At 41.0% G+C, this 23,956-nt stretch overlaps 1 protein-coding gene across 12 annotated transcripts in view; it reads right to left on the bottom strand.

Annotated features, from left to right (window-relative positions):
• dst (dystonin) overlaps positions 1-23,956 on the bottom strand; it is a 192,557-nt gene that overhangs the window by 83,032 nt on the left and 85,569 nt on the right. For 11 of the 12 annotated variants that reach the window (XM_031805212.1, XM_031805213.1, XM_031805208.1 and 8 more), the window contains 23 exons: positions 18,745-18,911; positions 14,413-14,525; positions 13,954-14,060; positions 12,301-12,420; positions 11,725-11,820; positions 11,488-11,615; positions 9,825-9,918; positions 9,495-9,649; positions 8,840-9,293; positions 8,512-8,640; positions 8,267-8,338; positions 7,990-8,151; positions 7,074-7,178; positions 6,707-6,802; positions 6,489-6,614; positions 5,945-6,097; positions 5,388-5,669; positions 4,920-5,103; positions 1,904-2,061; positions 1,267-1,445; positions 832-970; positions 451-644; positions 62-308 (listed from right to left, as the gene is read on the bottom strand). In XM_031805212.1, the coding sequence (XP_031661072.1) occupies positions 62-308; positions 451-644; positions 832-970; positions 1,267-1,445; positions 1,904-2,061; positions 4,920-5,103; positions 5,388-5,669; positions 5,945-6,097; positions 6,489-6,614; positions 6,707-6,802; positions 7,074-7,178; positions 7,990-8,151; positions 8,267-8,338; positions 8,512-8,640; positions 8,840-9,293; positions 9,495-9,649; positions 9,825-9,918; positions 11,488-11,615; positions 11,725-11,820; positions 12,301-12,420; positions 13,954-14,060; positions 14,413-14,525; positions 18,745-18,911 (3,660 nt within the window). Of the gene's footprint in view, positions 1-61; positions 309-450; positions 645-831; positions 971-1,266; positions 1,446-1,903; positions 2,062-4,919; positions 5,104-5,387; positions 5,670-5,944; positions 6,098-6,488; positions 6,615-6,706; positions 6,803-7,073; positions 7,179-7,989; positions 8,152-8,266; positions 8,339-8,511; positions 8,641-8,839; positions 9,294-9,494; positions 9,650-9,824; positions 9,919-10,100; positions 10,411-11,487; positions 11,616-11,724; positions 11,821-12,300; positions 12,421-13,953; positions 14,061-14,412; positions 14,526-18,744; positions 18,912-23,956 lie in introns of those variants that run through there. The other variant, XM_031805206.1, reaches the window with a different exon arrangement.

Raw genomic sequence — 23,956 nt, 5'->3', positions numbered from 1 at the left:
CTCTTCATGCAGACATATCTGCCTGATCTTCCAGATCAGAACAGTTACAGAGATAACTTACTTTAGCACCAGATGAGTACTGCTCTGAGTACTTTTGGCATTCATCAATTCTGCTCTGCTTTTGTTCCATTTCTGCAACGAGGACCTTCTGTTGGTTTACCAGCTCAGCGAGCGCTTTGCTGTCCTCTGGCTGCTTCTCTTGGGTCTTGAGCTGAGCCGCCTCCATCTCTCTGACCCACTCATCCAGACTGCCGTAGGAGTCTTTGTAGTACTTCAGTGATTTACTGATGCCCTCCAGGTCCCGAAGTCTAAAATAACAAAGGGACAGAGCCTTAGTATCCGTAAAAGGTTATTTTTACATTCCCCTTATTAAAGTAGTGTTCCTCACTAATATTTACTGGTGTTTGGAATCAAACTCTGTCCCTCAACAGTTGACCTGCAAACACTAACCTGCTCTCAATCTGGGAGTGGACGTTGCTCCACCTTTCTTCTAGCTGGTCAGCCTTCTCCTTGTGCCAGTCCAGGTCAAAGTCCCGCTCGTTGTGAGCCTTGAACATGCGTTCACTGATACCACGGGCCTTCTGTAGCCCATCCTCCAGGTCATGGAAGATCTCCCTCTGTTCGTCGATCTCTGAGCGCCATTGCTAAAACAGAGTAGAGCAAAGTGATGGCTCAACTTTCAATCATAGCTTAATAGTGGATCTCAAGGACTGGATGCCACAAAATAACAATTAATCTCCAGCAATCATTTTGCCAACCTGAGAGAAAACCAAAAGATTAAATAGGGTATATTTTAAACGTCTGTAAAAACCTAGTACCAAGGGAGCTTACTTTGAGTGTGCTGACGACTGTGTCAATGGATTTCAGGTCAGAGTTCACGGCGTCTTCCTCAGAGAGTTTGGCCTCATAAAGCTTCACTAGAGCCTCCGCACTTTGGCTGTGCCTCACCACCATGCTCACTGTCTTCAGCCTGCAGAGACACCACAGAGATAGTGGGACATTAACTACATCAACATTTTGTAAAGCATCTGTGATGTGCTTATAAACAGTTTACGAAGGCTTCATAAAGACTTTAAAGTTGCATTTAAAGTGGGACCAAAAAAAGCAAATTGCAAATGCCTTGTTGATTTTGAATGTGCTGTTATAGCGGTTATAGCCCTCTACTGAGGAGGACCATAACAGTGTCTGGGCCCTCTACTGAGTAGGACCATAACAGTGTCAGGGCCCTCTACTGAGGAGGACCATAACAATGTCTGGGCCACTTACTTCTCTAGGTAGATGGCGGACATGGAGTAGACTTGGCTCATGCTCTGGATGAGGACATTGAGGTCAGAGGAGAGGGTGGGGACAGCGGGAGAGGCCCCGGCCTGTCTGAAGAACGTCTCACACTTCTCCTTCATGGTCTCCAGATCGTCCTTCAGCTGATCCAGCTCTGCCTTCTTCTTCTGCAAGGGACAAAGTTGGAGAGGTTAAGTCACTTAAGATACTTTTTGGTTGGTTCCATTGTACCTGGCAAAGGAAATGAACCATAGATTTATTTTACATAATGTATTTGACCCGTGTTTGGAAAAGATAAGTGTGACAGAATGATGATACAGTCTAAATAGTGAGTTGTATTATGACAGAGTGATGATACAGTCTGAATAGTGAGTTGTAATATGACAGAGTGATGATACAGTCTGAATAGTGAGTTGTAATATGACAGAGTGATGATACAGTCTGAATAGTGAGTTGTATTATGACAGAGTGATGATACAGTCTGAATAGTGAGTTGTAATATGACAGAGTGATGATACAGTCTAAATAGTGAGTTGTAATATGACAGAGTGATGATACAGTCTGAATAGTGAGTTGTAATATGACAGAGTCATGATACAGTCTGAATAGTGAGTTGTCGCCCTACCTCTTGCTCTGTGATGCGCAGGACACTCTGCTCCAGGTCGTCTCTGTCAAGTGGGGTGCGGATCTGTCGGATCAGGTGCTCCTCCTGAGCCTCCAGACGCATGCGGAAGTTACGCACCTCAGAGATATACAGGTTGTACACAGACTCCTCGTGTTCCTCTGTTCATCACAAGACCCCAGAATGAGTAACAACCAAACGACGAGAGGACATCAACTGTATTTGTCCAAACACTGGTCTAATGCTAGCTTTGTAAAAGTAACATTAGTGCACAATCAAAATGAATAAGTTTGTATTATTCAAAACACATCTCTCCCGGACATAGCAGAGGGAGTGTGAAGTGAATGTTTTAATGAAAAACTATGTAGTAATCTCTGACACCATTCATTCAATATGGCACCATTATTGCAAAGTGTTCACAAACAATCTGCTTATTACTCATTAATAATGCAGATTAATGAGAGGGCAATCAAGCAGACCAACGGCTCCTCATTAACGTAGTCTGCAGAAGATTCTACTAATTTTGGTGACACAACACCAAGCATCTTAAACAGACATATTCATGAGTCCAGGGGAAATGGACTGTACACCGTGCTTCTATATCTGCATTGCTTGCTGTTTGGGGTTTTAAGGCTGGGTTTCTGTATAAGCACTTTGTGACATCTGCTGATGTAAAAAGGGCTTTATAAAAGGTATTTAAGTTATGCCTAATAGGCTAAAATAGCTATGGGTTTTCCACAAGGACTGCTGCAAAAACATGTATCAGCGAGCTCCTGTTAGCAAGGACAGTAGAGGCTAGCTAATAGTTTACATACTTTTGTATATACTGTTGAAGTCGGAAGTTTACATACACCTTACCCAAATACATTCAAACTCAGTTTTTCACAATTCCTGACATTTAATCCTAGTAAAAATTCCCTGTTTTAGGTCAGTTAGGATCACCACTTTATTTTAAGAATGTGAAATGTCAGAATAATAGCAGGGAGAATTATTTCTTTCAGCTTTTATTTCTTTCATCACATTCCCAGTGGGTCAGAAGTTTACATACACTCAATTAGTATTTGGTAGCAATGCCTTTAAATTGTTTATCTCGGGTCAAACGTCTCGGGTAGCCTTCCACAAGCTTCCGACAATAGGTTGGGTGAATTTTGACCTATTCCTCATGACAGAGCTGGGGTAACTGAGTCAGGTTTGTAGGCCTCCTTGCTCACACACGCTTTTTCAGTTCTGCCTACACAGTTTCTGTAGGATTGAGGTCAGGGCTTTGTGATGGCCACTCCAATACCTTGACTTTATTGTCCTTAAGCCATTTTGCCACAACTTTGGAAGTATGCATGTGGTCATTGTCCATTTGGAAGACCCATTTGTGACCAAGCTTTAACTTCCTGACTGATGTCTTGAGATGTTGCTTCAATATATCCACATAATTTTCCTACCTCATGATGCCATCTATTTTGTGAAGTGCACCAGTCCAACCTGCAGCAAAGCACCCCCACAACATGATGCTGCCACCCCAGTTGCTTCACGGTTGGGATGGTGTTCTTCGGCTTGCAAGCCTCCCCCTTTTCCTCCAAACATAACGATGGTCATTATGGCCAAACAGTTCTATTTTTGTTTCATCAGACCAGAGGACATTTCTCCACAAAGTACGATCTTTGTCCCCATGTGCAGTTGCAAACCGTAGTCTGGCTTTTTTATGGCGGTTTGGGAGCAGTGGCTTCTTGCTGAGTGGCCTTTTAGGTTATGTCGATATAGGACTTGTTTTACTGTGGATATAGATACTTTTGTACCTGTTTCCTCCAGCATCTCACAAGGTCCTTTGCTGTTGTTCTGGGATTGTTTTGCACTTTTCGCACCAAAGTACATTCATCTCTAGAGGCGGCTGCATGGTCCCATGGTGTATATACTTGTGTACTATTGTTTGTACAGATGAACATGGTACCTTCAGAGATTTTGAAATTGCTCCCAAGGATGAACCAGACTTGTGGAGGTCCACAATTGTTTTTCTGACGTCTTGGCAGATTTCTTACGATTTTCCCATGATGTCAAGCAAAGGGGCACTGGGTTTGAAGGTAGGCCTTGAAATACATCCACAGGTACACCGCCAATTGACTCCACAAGTACACCGCCAATCCTATTGAAATGATGTCAATTAGCCTATCAGAAGCTTCTAAAACTATGACACCATTTTCTGGAATTTTCCAAGCTTTTTAAAAGCACAGTCAACTTAATGTATGTAAACTTCTGACCCACTGGAATTGTGGTACAGTGAATTATAAGTGAAATAATCTGTCTGTAAACAATTGTTGGAAAGATTACTTGTGTCATGCACAAAGTAGATGTCCTAACCGACTTGCCAAAACTATAGTTTGTTAAGACATTTGTGGAAACAAGTTTTAATGACTCCAACCTAAGTGTATGTAAACTTCCGACTTCAACTGTATCTTAGCTTAGCCTTACCTCTCTCTGTAGACTAGCATAGCTTAGCCTCTCTTTAAACTAGCTTTGGTTAGCCTTTCTCTGCAGACTAGTTTAGCTTACCCTTGCCTCTCTCTGCAGACTGGCTTTGCTTAGCCTTGCCTCTCTCTAGAATAACTTTGCTTAGCCTTGCCTCTCTCTAGACTAGCTTTGCTTAGCCTTGCCTCTCTCTAGATTAACTTTGCTTAGCCTTGCCTCTCTCTAGACTAGCTTTGCTTAGTCTTGTCTCTCTCTAGACTAACTTTGCTTAGTCTTGTCTCTCTCTCTGACTAGCTTTGCTTAGCCTTGCCTCTCTCTAGACTAACTTTGCTTAGTCTTGTCTCTCTCTCTGACTAGCTTTGCTTAGCCTTGCCTCTCTCTATGACTAACTTTGCTTAGCCTTGCCTCTCTCTAGACTAACTTTGCTTAGCCTTGCCTATCTCTCTGACTAGCTTTGCTTAGCCTTGCCTCTCTCTAGACTAGCTTTGCTTAGCCTTGCCTCTCTCTCGGACTAGCTTTGCTTAGCCTTGCCTCTCTCTAGACTAGCTTTGCTTATTCTTGCCTCTCTCTGCAGACTTGAGCAGCTCCTCGTAGTAGTCCTTGCAGGCCAGGACCTCCCTTTCTAGCTGGGAACAGTCTGCCACAGTGAACACCTCCGACTCCTTGCTGTCCTCCAGGAAATCCTCAAAGTGGGATTGCAGGTTGCTAAGGACCTGCTGGTGCTCGCCTGGCAACATGGTCTTAATCTGGGGTGAACAGGGGAAAACACAGACAGACCCACACCATTAAACCTTATCAAAATGTTTAATGAAAAGGTTCAGTCACCAGCTACAGTATAATGATGAAATTGCAGGTCAAGTCGGTGAATATGAGAAACATTAGACTTTAATAACATCATTCTCTTTTCTGTGAAGACCTGAATGAGACAATGACAGGTAATTCTACCTCTATCACTGAAATTCTAGGGTTTAAGTGTTGCTAATGGGGATTTATCTTGAGAAGTAGATGAAGTAGTTAGAAGTTAACGTACTGAGGACACGTTCCAGTCGCGGACGGCTCTGACGTCCGCCATCAGGTAGTGCCAGGAGACAACGCTCTTCATTTTTATGTGGGAGTGGTGCCATAGAGCCAGGACATTCTGGTACAGCTGTTCAATTCTGCTGGCCTGGTCCACAGCCTCTTTGTTGGGTGGAGGCACGGTGAAGCAGACAGAAGGAACCATAGCCTCGTTCCCAGACGGACTGATCACCTTCCACTTGGCCCGGTGAGAGTTACTGGCCAGGACACACTCATCATCCTTATAGATGGTGATCTAGGAGAGACCAAGTGAGACATGACAAATCAAAAAGACTACGATTTCACTCCGATATCCAAATCAACTCAAAGTATCAAACTTTTGATCCGCTATCTTAATACATCTACCTCGATTTAAAATGGCCAGAAATGTTCCTTAGCGATCTCAATGCATATCTTGTTACTACAGAAGACAAGTGTGAAGGCTCAATTTAAAGAATGTGACTTGTGATGAACTACTTGAATAGACAGAAAAAGGACGGTGTTAAGTATCTATAAAAAGAGACATTGTACCTCTATTTGTCGGTAGTCACAGATGGCTTTGACGGGTATGGAGGATCTGACAGGGGTATCTGGGTTCCTAGGCTTGAGCTGGACGATGGCCTTGGCCTTGCCCACCAACCCAGCCACTGTGCTGCGGTACTGGAGGAGCTGCTCCTTCTCATCCTGTTCCAGCATCAGTGAAACACAGGGGGATTATGATACCATACCAGCTCAGTATGAGCTGAATTCACTCACAGGGATAGTTGGTTCATCTTTAATGGTGGGATATTCACTTGGAACCTCTATGAATCCATCATGTCTGACCATGACAGTTAACCTTTTATTTACAATGAAGGCCTACTCCGGCCAAACCCGGACGACAATGGGCCAATTGTGCACCGCCCTATGAGACTCCTGGATTCAAACCAGGGACTGTAGTGACACCTCTTGCACTGAGATGCAGTGCCTTAGACGGCTGCGCCACTCGGGAGCCCTGATTTCACTGATTTAACAACATAGTTTTGGGAATCTGGCTAATGATTGTGTACCAACCAGTTGTTATTTGCCAGCTTACCATGGACTCCTGGATGTGATCTTCCAGCTTGTGTACACTGCTTGTCCGATCACAGCCATACTTTCTCTGGATGTCACCTTGCAGGCTCTTCAGGTAATCCGTGGACTCTTTGGCATTATTGAAAAACTGTACGGAAGGGTAGAAAGAAGATCAGATTAACTTTTTGCAACTAGCATGCCTCCGTCCATTTGTTTGAGGAAAGCAGAAAACTAACTCACCTCAAAATAGACTGTGTTGTCTTTGAGGTGCTGCTCCACACAAGAGCAGAGCTGTAGGATCCAACTCCACTGGGTCTGCATGGCTGCTTTGTATGCCTGGATGATTCCACATAGAATCATGTTATAATTAAAAAATGCTGTATAATTGTTCTTGTTGGAATAAGTTACTAAAGCTATTTAAATATACAATATTGTTGAGCACTTATGCAGGTTCTGATACCTGGAAATTAGTAATAATATGTATATTTTAATGGACAAATGACCACATTATCTGAGACGAACAACCTAATGGATTTTCATAAAAGGAGTTTATATGACATGGTTTTGGAGTGGTTATGGGACATCTGTAAACACAGACGGGGCTTACTTCAAGAGTTAACCTAGCAGGGTGGTTCTCCTGCAGAAGGTTCTCTGCCCTGTCCTGTACAGACTTGATCACCTCCTCCTTTTCATCCAACTCTCTCATCAGATCCTACAGAGAGCGAGAGAGTGGGGTAGAGAGAGAGAACGAGAGAGAGAGTGGGGGAGAGAAAGAGAGAGAGTGAGAGAGGGGGGAGATAGATAGAAAGAGAGGGGGGAGAGAAAGAGAGTGGGGGAGAAAAAGAGAGAGATTGAGAGAGTGGGGGAGAGAAAGAGAGAGAGAGTGAGCGAGAGGGGAAGAGAGAGAGAGAGAGAGAGAGAGAGAGAGAGAGTGGGAGAGTGGGAGAGAAAGAGAGAGAGAGAGAGAGAGAGAGAGAGTGGGCAAGAAAGAGAAAGAGAGAGAGATATCACACTGCATCCATGGCCTCCAAACCTGGCCTAGAACCAATCCCCTCCCCTCTTCTAACACCATGACTTGCAGGGACACGTACACACATTTCTAAATGCCAGATGGAAATAAAGTACTTTGAAGAGATATCAAAATGATTAACTGAATCAAGCTGAATAGAAAGTAATATAGACGATCACAGTGGTATTTTCTAAAGGTGCATCCCCAAATCACCCTAGGAGATATGATCCCCTCAAGGTATCTTTTCACTCACAGAAAATGTGTTAAATCCCTTAGGTCTAGAGAGTCAAACCCAATTCCTTGTGGAAAGGCTATACATGCCAATGGTGGATCCATGCCAGAAATGTATAGCTCTACAGTTTCGCTTGACCATCTATAACATTCAACTCCTTCTAAAATATCTACCATAATGAATATGAACGGCATTATCCTCAGATGTGCCTGAACAGCCAAACATTCTGGGAACCAAATAATGAAATAGAAATCCACCGGGCTGAACAGTGGAGGGACTCACAGAGTGGTACTGTCTCTTCTTAGAGATGTTGCCGTTGAGATCGCTCCAGTCGAAAGCAACCTCCTCCTCCTCTTTCTCATTGAGCCAGATGAGTTCCATGGTGGCCCGCGAAACAAAGTCATGGAGGCTCTCCAGGTTCTTCTGACGCTCCCGCGAACAGTTCTACAGAAGCACAGAACCATGGGAAATAGTCAGGATCTCCATGTGCTATTCAACTAAGCAGTGAAGTGGTTATTTTACTACTTAGGACTGCCAATGATTTTAATAGGATACTTACTAGTAACTTCCCATACTGGGTTTCCAATTTTCCCAGTTTCTCAGAATAACTTCGTTTTTGGGTCATCTGAGTCTGATATAAAGAGACATACCATGTTTTAATTACTTGACATTTAAAAACATTGCAGCATTAAGGGGTTTACGCTTTTTTTTTTTTTTTTACTACTGAATGTGATGCACAGAGATATTATATCGTTTTTCCAAATAAAAACTTGGCAGAATAGGCTGACAATTGCTTGTACATACCTCACTAAGTTTGGCTTCTTTAAGGCTCATTTGAAATTCTTCGATGGCTCTGTGAACCCCTTTGTGGTTCTCTAAATGTGTTTCCACACTTGGCAAATCAGATCCCCAATCTCCACGATCCAATTGCACCTTCAAAGGAAGACAAAACAATTCAGAATTGGTCTCAAATGTCTAAATCGCAAATTTCAAAAGGTACAGAATTATACAAACATTGTAGTGAACAGGTCTCTTGTAAAATATAATATTTATCTCAATGAGGCAACCTGTATAAATAAGGATAAATACATCCAGTCAAGAGTCTGACCCCAGAGCTTCGCTAAGTCCTCACCTGCATCTCCTCCACCCAGTTGATCAAGTCCTGCACAAAGTTTATGTTGACCTCATCCTCGGTCATGTTGGGGTCCACTAGCGAGGACTTGCACAGGGGCTTGCGGATCTGCATGTGTTTGAGGTGCTGGAGGTCTCCCGGGGCCATACCCACTCCTCCGCCCCCCATGTAGGCCTGCACCGAGCCGGGCTGCATGCCGCCGGGGGTCATGGCGGGGCTCAGGGCAGGGGTGAGGCCCGGGGTAAGGATGGAGGTGAAGGTGGAACCAGGGGTTCCCAGGCCTCCAGGGGTGAGGCTGGAGTTGAGGTTGGAGGAGGAGAAGCCTGAGTTGAGACTCTGAGTGATGCCTGAGATCATCATTGTGGTCTGTTGGGGGGTTAGGGTGCGTCCTTGTCTGTACACAGAGGAACACTCTGCCCTCAGGCCCAGCAGGTCGTCACGGAGCTTGGATACCCTAGATCATACACACAACACACAATGACATGTTTATTCATATAGTTCATGATTTATCATTTATCAGTTTACATGAGGTTCTTATCATTCTCATAAACAAAGGTGTAATTCCCTACACTATGTTGCAATCAATATTTCACAACAAATGTTTCCTTTATGTCTATGTGTTGCGTGATATCTAGAAAAAGCAGTATGTTTGCACCTTTGAACAAGCTGATCGGAGTAGTAGTACTTCCCATCCAGTAGAATCTGGATATCTACCACCTGCTGTCTCAGCAGGTTTTCACATTCCAGAAGATGCCCAGCGGTCTCTGCCTCATTCTGGAACTGGACCCCAGACTCTAGCCTCTTAGCATCCTGAGAAAAAATGTAAATGTCCAAACTGTTGTTAATGTACTTTTCAATTACAAAGTTCCATAACAATATTGATATAAAAAAAATAAAGACACAACATTTGCGTCAACAAATAAAAATAAGTAAAAGCAGGAGATTTCTGAGGTTTTGTGGTAAAACATTCCAATGTGGTACTTACAGACTGCAGAGCTGCTCTTGCTAATTCTAGTTTGTCCTCTCCATTGACACAGTCCCGCTGGACCCTGCTGGCAATCTGCTGCAACATTTCAAGCCTAAAAGACAAAAACATTGAGTCAATTTACATTAATATTGTACAGAAGTCATTTTACCACATAAACAAAAAAGATGTGGCAATGCAGTGCCATCAAAGTTCCACTTGAAAATCGCATCTGCAGAAAGAAAATCAACAACAGAAAAGGTTCTGACAGCCCTGACTCCTAATGGTTAACCTCACCTTGATCCATACAAAGAGTTGTTATTCAGAAACACTGGAAAGGCTGGGGTGCTGGAGAGCAGTGGCTCCATGGCTGGTCCTGAGAGGTTCTCAGAGGAACCCAGGCTGGTCAGAGTGCTGTTGCTAACTGATGAGACACTGCTGTATCCCATGTTATATGCCATGTTGCTGTGCATGGTAGAAGACTATATAGGACTATACCGAGCCACTCAGAGAATCACACTCGCTAGCTAATTTCTCTTCCATCTAAGACAGGAACTGCAGCACAGACTCAGCCCCAACGATATGCGACACACACACAGGTCCACCTGGCACGGAGTGTTTATGTCTCCCCTTTTTTATAGGCTTGTACGTGTCCTCACGTACAGAAACCTACCCTTAAAGAATGTTTTGCCCTAGGCCATAGAAGCTCATGGTATTCTTGCACAATCCATTACAGGTTCAGACAGTAACCGTTGATGGTAACAGGAGTCATCAGGCATTTTGGATTGAAACGTTGTCTTTTTTGTGTGTCTGAATAAATCAACTTGGGAGCATAACAGAGATACAGACATTCCTTTTTCTATTTAACAGGGGGTGTGGCACATACTACTGGGCCTCTATTAGTCTGCATAGCCAATAATTATCTACATAATATCACACAAAATTACCACATATCAATAAGCCAGGTGATTTCCAACATTTGGAATTTGGTATTTTATTAGGATCCCCATTAGCTGTTGCAAAAACACAAATAGTCCCTGCTGTCCAAGAATGATAGATGCAAGATGACATGATAAGAGAACAATATTTGCCTGTGACTGTGTCAGACTGTCAGCTTATAAACAAACTGATGTTGACAAAAAATAAGGTGGGCATCCACCATCAGCACTTAAAATCAAAAGTACCTCAAAAAAACCATCCCTGAATAGCTTGAGCCGATAAACTAGGCATGGACTCACACCACCATGGACTCACACCACAATTAATGCCTACAAACCTGACAAGAGACATGACAGTATTTTAGAAATAAAGAGATAGGAGAAAGATGCATGATTTTACAACACCTCAGTTTGAAGAACTCAGCAGTTAACCAAACCACAAAATGTAAAAGTGTAAAGACAATGTAATTTAGTGAACCTCGGAAGAATCCAATTACTGCACATCCTTAAACAGAAGTATGACAATAAAGTCTAATAATAAAACAGGTGACTTGAATCAAGAGCACTCACCATTGACACAGAAACCAACCATGAATTACCGTTTTGCATAGTCATTCAGGTAATCGGATCAAATCTTCAATCTTAGTTACCTCTGACTTATTGCTGTCATGTAAGTACGGGGTCAGTATTATAAATCACAGTAGTGTGTGTTACTCCTGCAGCATGAGAAGGTTGATCCTACATACCTATCCACCTCAGGCCTCAGGCTCTTCTCTCTCTCCAGCATGGCCACGATCAGCTTGCCCCATTCCTTCTCCACATCGTTGGGGTGATATCCCTGGGGAAGCTGGATACGACCAAACTCGATCCACACCTGTCCCCCAACACACGCACAGCAACATCTTAGTGAAGTTCATTGTAGTCTGCTGGTTAAGAAAGAGCTTACAGACCCAGAAGAACAACCGAGCGTCATGATAGCATACCTCAAGCATTTTGTAAAGATGCTTGATTTTGCTCTTCTCGGTTTCTTTCAGCGGGATTTCATTCTCTTTAAACTGCAAGTACTGTGTATAAAGTGCCTGTAAAAAAAGAGAAAAAAAAGAAAAAATGTTTTCAATTTTAACATAGAAAAATATCAAAGAAATATAGAATCAATACATTTTGAACAAGCTGTTACAAATTCATCTAATCTCAGTGTGTATACTCACACTCGTCTGCTTTGAAATGGCTGTACCACACAGAGCTCCTGTAGTCTTAGCAGCTGTGGACTATTTGAAGTAAACGGAGAAGCTCTCTGATACTCGTCAATATCGCTTTAATATTTCATGAGAGACGCTACTTATGGGCCATTTGAAGCTTCAGAGAGCTTGGGTTCTTAGCCTCGGGCTTTCAGGGCCAAGCAATTAAAACTGATATCCAACTGACTGAAAACCAACCAGAAAAACACTTCACACATTCGATGCTATTTGGAGGTTCATTCTTGATCAAACTAGGGCTCTTTCTACCATTCAATATGGCTGAAACTTCAAGCTGCATTTGATCTTGTATCTTTGCTTTACCTTGAGTTCCACTGGGTTGTTAGGGAACGCTCTGTCTGACATCACTGACACATTGTGTTTGAGCCACTGGCTCAGGTAATTCACCATGTTCTGGTACTCTACCCATTTTATATCAACATCCTGTCAAGAAAAACATTTGATTATTAAACATATCAGTTTTCATACTTACATTGGCTCATGCAGGGATGGGTGCATTTTCTAAATGGACCAAGTTCTTGGTGTAGAGCGTATCGTGTTGTTCAAGCAATACATATTAGATCTATAGGGCATCTACAAACATTGGCATTGTACCACGTGCAAAACAACAGCTTGTCATCATTTTGCTTTAAATAGTTGGTGCTATACAAACTAATCTACAACAAGAAGTACAGATGTAGGAACTTAATATGATCAACCTTTTGTAGGATAACTTTCCTGCAATGCAGAAAATTTAAAACATGTAGCGTATTTGAGGTTAAAAAATGCTTCTAAAATTTGTAATTTCCACTTTGAAATTTCATACTTGATTTTTGCTTCGGAAAAATGTATTAAAACCTACAAAAAAATAGTAATTATAATCCACATAATAATTCACATTTACTGTGATGCAGGATTTTCCTGCTGTAGCAAACTGGCTCAAATTAAGATCCTACATCTGCAGTTAAGGTTCTCTGCTGTGGTTACTAGAGTACACACAGTTTAGCATTCTTCCATAGCCTCTAAACAACATTTACACAATGTTCTGGGAGGGGTTCCAGCACCAAAATACTCCCTTTAAGCATCCAGCTCAAGCTTTCAGAATTATTTGCCTCAACAAAGCCAGATGGAATAAAATGCCTTCTCATAAACATATGAGTGATACAATGGAATGCATATTATATAAAATCCATGCCCAATCACAACCATAAATCAAGAATCACAGTCGAGAACCAAATCAAGAATATAGTCAAGAATGTATGCCAGGCCTCCCGAGTGGTGCAGCGGTCTAAGGCACTGCATCGCGGTGCTAGAGGCGTCACTATAGATCCGGGTTTGATCCCGGGCTATGTCACAGCTTGCCGCGACTGGGAGACCCATGAGACGGCGCACAATTGGCCCAGCATCGTCCGGGTTAGGAGAGGGTTTGGCCGGCTGGGATGTCCCTGTCCCATCGGGCTCTAGTGACTCCTTGTGGCGGCCGGGCACATGCACGCTGACTTCAGTCGCCAGCTGTACGGTGTTTCCTCCGACTCATTGGTTAAGTGAGCAGCGTGTCAAGAAGCAGCGATGGGACAAGAATGTAACTACCAATTGGATATCACAATATTGGGGACAAAAAGGGGTATAAAAAGTACCCAAAAATTAAAATATATAAATAAATGAATGTATGTCAAAGTTATGACAAAAGATTTATAACTGATGTGAATTCAAAGGATGTAAGTGTGAAATATACTGTACATCCAGTGGTGGAGTCCCATGGTGGTAATCAAATTCAAGAGGACAGTATAGAGACTGCAGTCAATGGTTACAAAGACACACGTCAGCCCATGTTGACAATAGGACATTGTTGTTTTGTATTGAGATGTTGATTTTGCCTTCATCATACAGTATTTGAAATATAAAACGCTCTTCTCAACTCTACTCACATAGGACACTTAGGTGCATCGTACAATAATCTATTCATGGTGTACTTACATTTGCATTGATACCGTCAACACCATCAGGTACTTTAGGGAAGACATCATACAGAGTGGAGACGTATGTGATGACTGACTTCTCATCAGGAGTCTGCACATCCACATCTGGTGAGAAAAGGTGAAATAAGACCCAATACACAATGTGATCGTCGGTAGGTACACGATTTAAGGGAGTGTTTATAATCATAGTGAATACAATGTTTGATTTAAATCTCATGTATCCCATATACATGTTGTGTCTTTTTCATTTAGTAAAGAATCGTCCATATAATGAAACAAATAACAGTCAGTAAGTTAAGCTGTGCTTAGAAGACATCTCCTCCCTCTGGTAATAATGCATTGCATTTCTTCCAGCTGTTTTACAGTAGCAAAGATGTGTCAATGGCTTGGAGAATGTTTACCTGATGTGTCAAACAAACCATTAGAGAAAAGCATGCAGATAAACAGAATAACTCACCCTCAGGGTCCAGTAGTCTGGCCACCCCAAGCCGTTCAGCCACACCAAAGGCCTGTTCTAAGTTTGACCGGCTAGTCTGGGCTGACACTCTGGCCATATCCACCAGGTCAGGCCTGCAATGGAAGAGAAAATACCAGTGGAAGCTCATTAAGATTGACTGCTTTCTGTTTTATGAAATGTTAATATGAGGAGACAGGGTACAAATGTATTATTTTGGCAAATAATCATTTAGGGTGGTTTGCATTGTTGTTTTAGGTTATTTCAGCGGTGTCAGCACACACTATACTTCTTGAATAGTTTTGTTTAATTAGCAAGGAACAAACATTTTTGTTTGGAGGAAAGTTTTAGTGTGATGACTAGCTAATGTAATATAAGCCTGTAACATAATGTAATATAAGGCTGTAACATAATGTAATATAAGTCTGTAACATAATGCAATATAAGCCTGTAACATAATGTAATATAAGCCTGTAACATAATGTAATATAAGTCTGTAACATAATGCAATATAAGTCTGTAACATAATGTAATATAAGTCTGTAACATAATGTAATATAAGCCTGTAACATAATGTAATATAAGCCTGTAACATAATGTAATATAAGCCTGTAACATAATGTAATATAAGTCTGTAACATAATGTAATATAAGTCTGTAACATAATGTAATATAAGGCTGTAACATAATGTAATATAAGTCTGTAACATAATGCAATATAAGCCTGTAACATAATGTAATATAAGCCTGTAACATAATGTAATATAAGTCTGTAACATAATGTAATATAAGCCTGTAACATAATGCAATATAAGTCTGTAACATAATGCAATATAAGTCTGTAACATAATGCAATATAAGCCTGTAACATAATGCAATATAAGCCTGTAACATAATGCAATATAAGTCTGTAACATAATGTAATATAAGCCTGTAACATAATGCAATATAAGCCTGTAACATAATGCAATATAAGTCTGTAACATAATGTAATATAAATCTGTAACATAATACAATATAAGCCTGTAACATAATGTAATATAAGTCTGTAACATAATGTAATATAAGCCTGTAACATAATGTAATATAAGCCTGTAACATAATGTAATATAAGCCTGTAACATAATGTAATATAAGCCTGTAACATAATGTAATATAAGTCTGTAACATAATGTAATATAAGCCTGTAACATCATGTAATATAAGCCTGTAACATAATGTAATATAAGCCTGTAACATAATGCAATATAAGTCTGTAACATAATGTAATATAAGTCTGTAACATAATGTAATATAAGCCTGTAACATAATGTAATATAAGCCTGTAACATAATGCAATATAAGTCTGTAACATAATGTAATATAAGCCTGTAACATAATGTAATATAAGCCTGTAACATAATGCAATATAAGTCTGTAACATAATGTAATATAAGCCTGTAACATAATGCAATATAAGTCTGTAACATAATGTAATATAAATCTGTAACATAATGCAATATAAGCCTGTAACATAATGCAATATAAGTCTGTAACATAATGTAATATAAGGCTGTAACATAATGCAATATAAGTCTGTAACATAATGTAATATAAATCTGTAACATAATGCAATATAAGCCTGTAACATAATGCAATATAAGTCTGTAACATAATGTAATATAAGGCTGTAACATAATGCAATATAAGTCTGTAACATAATGTAATATAAGCCTGCAAAATAATTGTATATAAGCCTGTAACATAAGGTAATATAAGTCTGTAACATAATGTAATATAAGCCTGCAAAATAATTTAATATAAGCATGTAACATAATGTAATATAAGCCTGTAACATAATGTAATATAAATCTGTAACATAATGCAATATAAGTCTGTAACATCATGTAATATAAGCCTGTAACATCATGTAATATAAGCCTGTAACATAATGTAATATAAGCCTGTAACATAATGTAATATAAGCCTGTAACATAATGTAATATAAGCCTGTAAGCTAACTATAGAGTAAATGCCTAGGGATGCAGTCAGTCCCAGACTTTCCAGTGAAATAAATCTGTTTTTGCTCAAGAGGACAAGGACAGTCGGGCCAGCCCAACATAGGTCAATGGTTAAGTAAAACAGTTCCACATAACCCACACATACATCAATATCCATTGACCTTAACAATGGTTGACAGCAAATAATTATGTGACATTAACCATAACAAACAAAAGGAAGAGAAAAAGGATAAATACGTCTCCATCTACTAGTCAGTCTAGTTCATCTAATTTTAGGTCAGTCCAACAAGGTAGAGCAGTATTTCTCATCCCTGGTCTTCAAGTACCCCCAACAGTACACATTTTTATTGTGACCCTGGACAAGCACACCTGATTTAACATGTCAACTAATCATCAAGCTATCAATGAGTTGAATGAGTTGTGTTTGAACAGGGCTACAACAAAAATGTGTACTGTTGGGAGTACTGGAGGACCAGGGTTGGGAAACACTGACGTAGAGTGTACTGGGTCATACTGAAATCTGATCATGTCTAACTGAAAAGCCAACAGCCCCCTAATAACTAGTCAAAACCACTAAGTGCTGCCTCATTGGAATGATGAGGTCCAAGATTCAAAATGTGGTGGTGAACCGCAGACATGATTCAGCAAGACACAGCAAGTCAACAGAGGAGGGAAATAGTTATGTTGTTATGTATATTGTTTTAGTTATACACTGGGAATATACTCCTAGTGATATTACAGTTAAACCCTAATGAAAGACTCAATTGTTTTTAATATCCATTTAAAAAGCTTTGTAGAGCATTCAAGAAGGTCACTGTGCTGGAATTTCTTTGGTGATTGGTGACATGTACATATTCTTTATCCCTTTACACTTGTGTGTATAAGGTAGTAGTGGTGGAATTGTTAGGTTAGATTACTCGTTGGTTATTACTGCATTGTCGGAACTAGAAGCACAAGCATTTCGCTACACTCGCATTAACATCTGCTAACCATGTGTATGTGACCAATTCAATTTGATTTGATTTTGATTTGATTTGATACAAGGGTCTCTTTTTCAGATACAGGTTCTGTACCTCAAGTGGTACCTGTATTTGTGAATGATAGTGTTACCTGTATTTGTGAATGATAGTGGTACCTGTATTTGTGAATGATAGTGTTACCTGTATTTGTGAATAATAGTGGTACCTGTATTTGTGAATGATAGTGGTACCTGTATTTGTGAATGATGGTGGTACCTGTATTTGTGAATGATGGTGGTACCTCTATTTGTGAATGATGGTGGTACCTGTATTTGTGAATGATGGTGTTACCTGTATTTGTGAATGATAGTGGTACCTGTATTTGTGAATGATGGTGGTACCTGTATTTGTGAATGATGGTGGTACCTGTATTTGTGAATAATAGTGGTACCTGTATTTGTGAATGATAGTGGTACCTGTATTTGTGAATGATGGTGGTACCTGTATTTGTGAATGATGGTGGTACCTCTATTTGTGAATGATGGTGGTACCTGTATTTGTGAATGATGGTGTTACCTGTATTTGTGAATGATAGTGGTACCTGTATTTGTGAATGATGGTGGTACCTGTATTTGTGAATGATGGTGGTACCTGTATTTGTGAATGATGGTGGTACCTGTATTTGTGAATGATGGTGGTACCTGTATTTGTGAATGATGGTGGTACCTGTATTTGTGAATGATAGTGGTACCTGTATTTGTGAATGATAGTGGTACCTGTATTTGTGAATGATGGTGGTACCTGTATTTGTGAATGATGGTGGTACCTGTATTTGTGAATGATGGTGGTACCTGTATTTGTGAATGATGGTGGTACCTGTATTTGTGAATGATGGTGGTACCTGTATTTGTGAATGATAGTGGTACCTGTATTTGTGAATGATAGTGGTACCTGTATTTGTGAATGATGGTGGTACCTGTATTTGTGAATGATGGTGTTACCTGTATTTGTGAATGATGGTGGTACCTGTATTTGTGAATGATGGTGTTACCTGTATTTGTGAATGATGGTGGTACCTGTATTTGTGAAGGATGGTGGTACCTGTATTTGTGAATGATAGTGGTACCTGTATTTGTGAATGATGGTGGTACCTGTATTTGTGAATGATAGTGGTACCTGTATTTGTGAATGATGGTGGTACCTGTATTTGTGAATGATGGTGGTACCTGTATTTGTGAATGATGGTGGTACCTGTATTTGTGAATGATGGTGGTACCTGTATTTGTGAATGATGGTGGTACCTGTATTTGTGAATGATGGTGGTACCTGTATTTGTGAATGATGGTGGTACCTGTATTTGTGAATGATAGTGTTACCTGTATTTGTGAATGATAGCATTGAAAAGCCTCCCGTCCCTCCAGGAGGAGGTGAAGTTGTCACAGCGTACGCCCACGTAGCCCTCGGTCATCTGCTGGGACCACATCAGCAGACGCTCCTTGGCTGTCATGTCCTCCGACTCCCCACAAACATGGATCTCAGAAATCTGGAGAGGAACAACATAGTTAATACAGCTGTTAGCGTCATTACACCTACATCACACATGTAGGATCTTCATTTGAACCAGTTTGCTACAGCAGGAAAATAATCCTGCAGCAACAGGAAATGTAAATTATTATGTGGATTATAATTAATGGTAGTTTTTGTAGGGGTTGGTCGATTTTTCGTAAGGGAAAATCAAATCTCAACTTTATAAGTGGAAATTACAAACTTCAGAAGCCTTTGATAAACCTCAAATACACTACACGTTTTACATTTCCTGCATTGAAGGAAAGTTATCCTGCAACAGGGTGATCAAATGAAGATCCTACATCTGTACCATCAAACACCTAAATTACCATCAAACATATGGGTGAGACAGACCAAATAATACTTCAGGGACATTTTTCAGATGTCAGGAACAGCATTTCTAGAGTGACACGTAGAATAACTAATAACAACATTAATTTCCTAACACACATTATCATATGCTGAATGAATAAAAACACATGATAATTGTCTGCACCAAATTCAAGACAGACACCTCCATATTTCCTTATTTGGTTGTAAAATGTAAAATTGGCAGTGTCGACATACATCTGGCTAATAAATAAGCCATTCGTTGGCACATGTTAAAGAGTGTGATGACCTCAAACCAAACACATTCCCCTGTTGCTTCAACTCAGTTGACATCAGGTAGCAATTCCATGTATCTGGAGCTGGAAGAACAACATGATCACCTCTGACTTAGACAACAGGAAGCGACCTTTGAACCACTCCTGCTGTGTTATCATGTTTTGCTAGGCAATGTTGACCTAGTTACACTTTCACAATCTGGTGGATGAGCTAGGAAAGACGGACATTGAAACTAAGGTTGAGAGAAATGATGATGAGTCCTTTAAACAGGTCAACATTCACAAGGCGGTTTACCAGTACGTGTACTCAGAGCATGCGCTGACCAGCTGGAAAGTGTCTTCACTGATATTTTCAACCTATCCCTGACCGGGTCGGTAATACCTCCATGTTTCAAGCAGACCAACATAGTCCCTGTGTCCAAGAATGCAAAGGTAACCTGCCTAAATGACTATCGACCCGTAGCACTCATGTTTGTAGCCTTGTAGAGCTTTGAAAGGTTGGTCATGGCTTACATCAACACCATCATCACAAAAACCCTACGCCCACTCAAATTTACATACAGCCCAAATAGATCCACAGATGACGCAATCTCTATTGCACTCCACACTGCTCTTTCCCACCTGGACAAAACACCTACGTGAGAATGCTGTTCATTAATTACAGCTCAGTGTTCAACACCATAGTGCCCTCAAAGCTCATCACTAAGCTACGGACCCTGAGACTGAACATCTCCCTCTGCATCTGGACCCTGGACTTCCTGACGGCCGCACCCAGGTGGTAAGGGTAGGCAACAACACACGCTGATCCTCAACACGGGGCCCCTCAGGGGTGCGTGCTTAGTCCCCTCCTGTACTCCCTGTTCACCCACAAATGCGTGGCCAAGCACAACGCCAACACCATCATTAAGTTTGCCGATGACACAATGGTGGTAGGACTGATCATTGACAACGAGGAGAAGAGGTCAGACACCTGGCAGTGTGGTGCCAGGACAACAACCGGCATCCGACCGCAAGGTGCTACAGAGGAAAGTGTGTACGACTCAGTACATCACTGGGACAAAGCTTCCTGGCATCCAGGACCTCTATACCAGGCGGTGTCAGAGGAAGGCCCTAACAATTGTCAAAGACTCCAGCCACCCTAGTCATAGACTGTTCTCTGTGCTACCGCACGGTAAGAGGTAGCGGAGCGCCAAGCATAGGTCCAAAAGGCTGCTTAACAGCTTCTAAACCCAAGCCATAAGATTTCTGAACAGTTAATCAAATGGCTACCAGGACTATTTGCATTGACACCCCCCCCCCCTTTTTTACACTGCTGCTACTCACTGTTAATGATCTATGCATAGTCACTTTACCCCTACCTACAAGTGCATATTACCTCAATTACCATGACTAACCTGTACCACATTGACTCAGTACCAGTACCCCCTGTATACAACCTCGTTATTTTTATTTTATTGTGTTACTTTTTTTACTTGAGTTTATTTAGTAAATATTTTCTTAACTGTTATTTTTCTTAAAATTGCATTGTTGGGTAAGGGCTTGTAAGTAAGCATTTCACAGTAAGGTCCACACTTATTGTATAAATCAAATAAAATGTGATTTGATAATGTGAGATATCGTAGCAGTCTTGTTCAGTAGGTTTGGGGCCAGGCTAAAAGGATAATATTCACTGCATTTGGAAAGTACTCCGAGCATTTGACTTTTTCCACATTTTGTTACAAAATATTTTTATTCTAAAATGGATTCAATTGTTAGTCCCACTCATTAATCTATACACAATACCCCATAATGATGAAGCAAAAACTGTTTTTTATTTTTATTTTCAAAAGTATATATAAAAAATGTAAATATGTATTCAAACCCCTTTACTCAGTACCTTGTTAAAGCCCCTTTGGCAGTGATTACAGCTTTGGGTCTTCTTGGGTATGATGGCACGAGCTTGGCACACCTGTATTTGGGGAGTTTCTCCTATTCTTCTTCGCAGATCCTCTCAAGCTCTGTCAGGTTGGGTGGGGAGCGTCAATGCACAGCTATTTTCAGGTCTCTCCAGAGATGTTCGATCGGGTTCAAGTCCGGGCCCTGGCTGGGCCACTCAAGGACATTCAGCGACTTGTCCCGAGGCCACTCCTGCGCAGTCTTGGCTGTGTGCTTAGGGTCATTGTCCTGTTGGAAGGTGAACCTTTGCCCCAGTCTGAGGTCCTGAGCTCTCTGGAGCAGGTTTTCATCAAGGATCTCTCTGTGTTTCGTTCATCTTTCCCTCGAGCCTGACAAGTCACCCAGTCCCTGCCGCTGAAAAACATCCCCACCACATGATTCTGCAGCCACCATGCTTCACCGTAGGGATGAAGGCCAAAGGGTTCAATTTTGGTTTAATCAGACCAGAGAATCTTGTTTCTCATGGTCTGAGAGTCTTTAGGTGCCTTTTGGCAAACTCTAAGCGGGCTGTCATGTGCCTTTTACTGAGAAGTGGCTTTCGTCTGGCCACTCTACCATAAAAGCATTATTGGTGGAGTGATGCAGAGATGGTCCTTCTGGAAGGTTCTCCCATCTCCACAGAGGAACTCTGGAGCTCTGTCAGAGTGACCGTCGGGTTCTTGGTCACATCCCTGACCAAGGCCCTTCTCCCCCAATTGCTCAGTTTGGCCGACAGCCAGCTCTAGGAAGAGTCTTGGTGGTTCCAAACTTATTCCATTTAAGAATGATGGAGGACACTGTGGTCTTGGGGACCTGCTGCAGAAATGTTTTGGTTCCTTTCCCCAAATCTGTGCCTCGAAACAATCCTGACTTGGAGCTCTACGGACAATTCCTTCGACCTTATGGCTTGGTTTTTTCTCTGACATGCACTGTCAACTGTGGGACCTTCTATAGACAGGTGTGTGCCTTTCCAAATCATCTACAATCAATTGAATTTACCCCAGGTGGACTCCAATCAAGTTGTAGAAACATCTCAAGGATGATTAATGAGAACAGGATGCACCTAAGCTCAATTTCGAGTCTCATAGCAAAGGGTCTGAATACTTATGTAAATAAGGTATTTCTGTTTTCTTGTAATAAATGTATTTTCGCTTTGTCATTATGGGGAATTGACTTGCCTAGTTAAATAAAATCATTTTAATTTAAAAAAGCATTGTGCATAGTTTGATGAGGACAAAAATGTTAAATTGCTCAAAGACCAACATGAACACAAGGTTGTTACACTTTCGTATACTTAGAATTACGTCATGGAAAATAGTGGTCTCGCAGAAATAAAATGCTTCCTTTGGGATTTACATGTACATTTTAGTCATTCAGCAGACACTCTTATCCAGAGAGACTTACAGTTAGTGTATTCATCTTCAGATAGCTAGGTGAGACAAATACATATCCCAATCGTAGCAAGTACATTTTCCCTCAGAGTAGTTATCAGCAGTCAGTGCTAGTGGGAAAATACTTTTCTTATTATTTTTTTGTGTGCGTGTGGGAGGGGTGGGGGTGCGCCGTGGGATATTTTCCTTTAGAATCTGAAAACTGGGAAATTGTGTAGCTGTGTCTGAGAAGTAAGGAGTGGGCGAGTTGCATGGACCTCAGTAATCATAACATCAACATTTCAAGGAGAATCAAAGGACAAATAACCTTTCCAAATGCCAGCTGTTTATCACTGAAGTATACTACATTGCTCAAATCCAATCATTTACAGCAAACACATTGTACACATAAATAAAAGATGCATGATTTTTCCATAAAAGCAGTTTAGAACCAGTTTAGAACCTGGTTTGTCATAAGTGGTAGAACCCTAGTAGCCAAACTTGAGCTGAGGTGAGGCTCACCAGAAACACTGCTGAGTGAAATATCTTGTGAAGGGAAACAAGTTAGTTAACTACATAGAGCTTTGTAATTATCTCTGTGTCCATGTGTTGTGGCTTTGTAGGATGTAATGTGTATATTACAGCTCTACATCACAGTTATGCTGTTATTTGACTCAAAGGGATTCTTACACGATGTCATAGTGTAAATATAGTTGTCTTCTGAATGGTTTTAGAGAGCAAATGGCGGTTAGCAGTCTGCCAGTACAGTACAGGGAAAGATAGTGGCGTGAAGCCAAATCACACATCAACTCAAACACCGTCTCCATGCAACGCCACTGCAATGGAACAACACTTCACGGAATAATGAAAACATACGAAAGCATCTGTACAGATGTAGGATCTTCATTTGAGCCATGATACAGCTGCAGGAAATGCAAATTATTATCTGGATTATCATTAATTGACATTTTTCGTTAGGGCAAATCAAGTCTGAAATTTCTAAGTGGAAATGACAAAACTTTAGAAACCTGAATTACACTACAAGTTTGCATTTCCTGCTGAGCAGGAATCAGAGAGGTGAGGGGGACTGACATAATCGATATCCACCGCGCCCGGGGAACAGTGGGTTTACT

The sequence above is a fragment of the Oncorhynchus kisutch genome, linkage group LG25 (genome assembly GCF_002021735.2).
Source record: "Oncorhynchus kisutch isolate 150728-3 linkage group LG25, Okis_V2, whole genome shotgun sequence".
NCBI classification, from domain to species: Eukaryota; Metazoa; Chordata; class Actinopteri; order Salmoniformes; family Salmonidae; genus Oncorhynchus; species Oncorhynchus kisutch.
The sequence above is the reverse complement of the archived record's forward strand: the minus strand, read 5'-3'. Positions and strand labels throughout refer to the sequence as shown.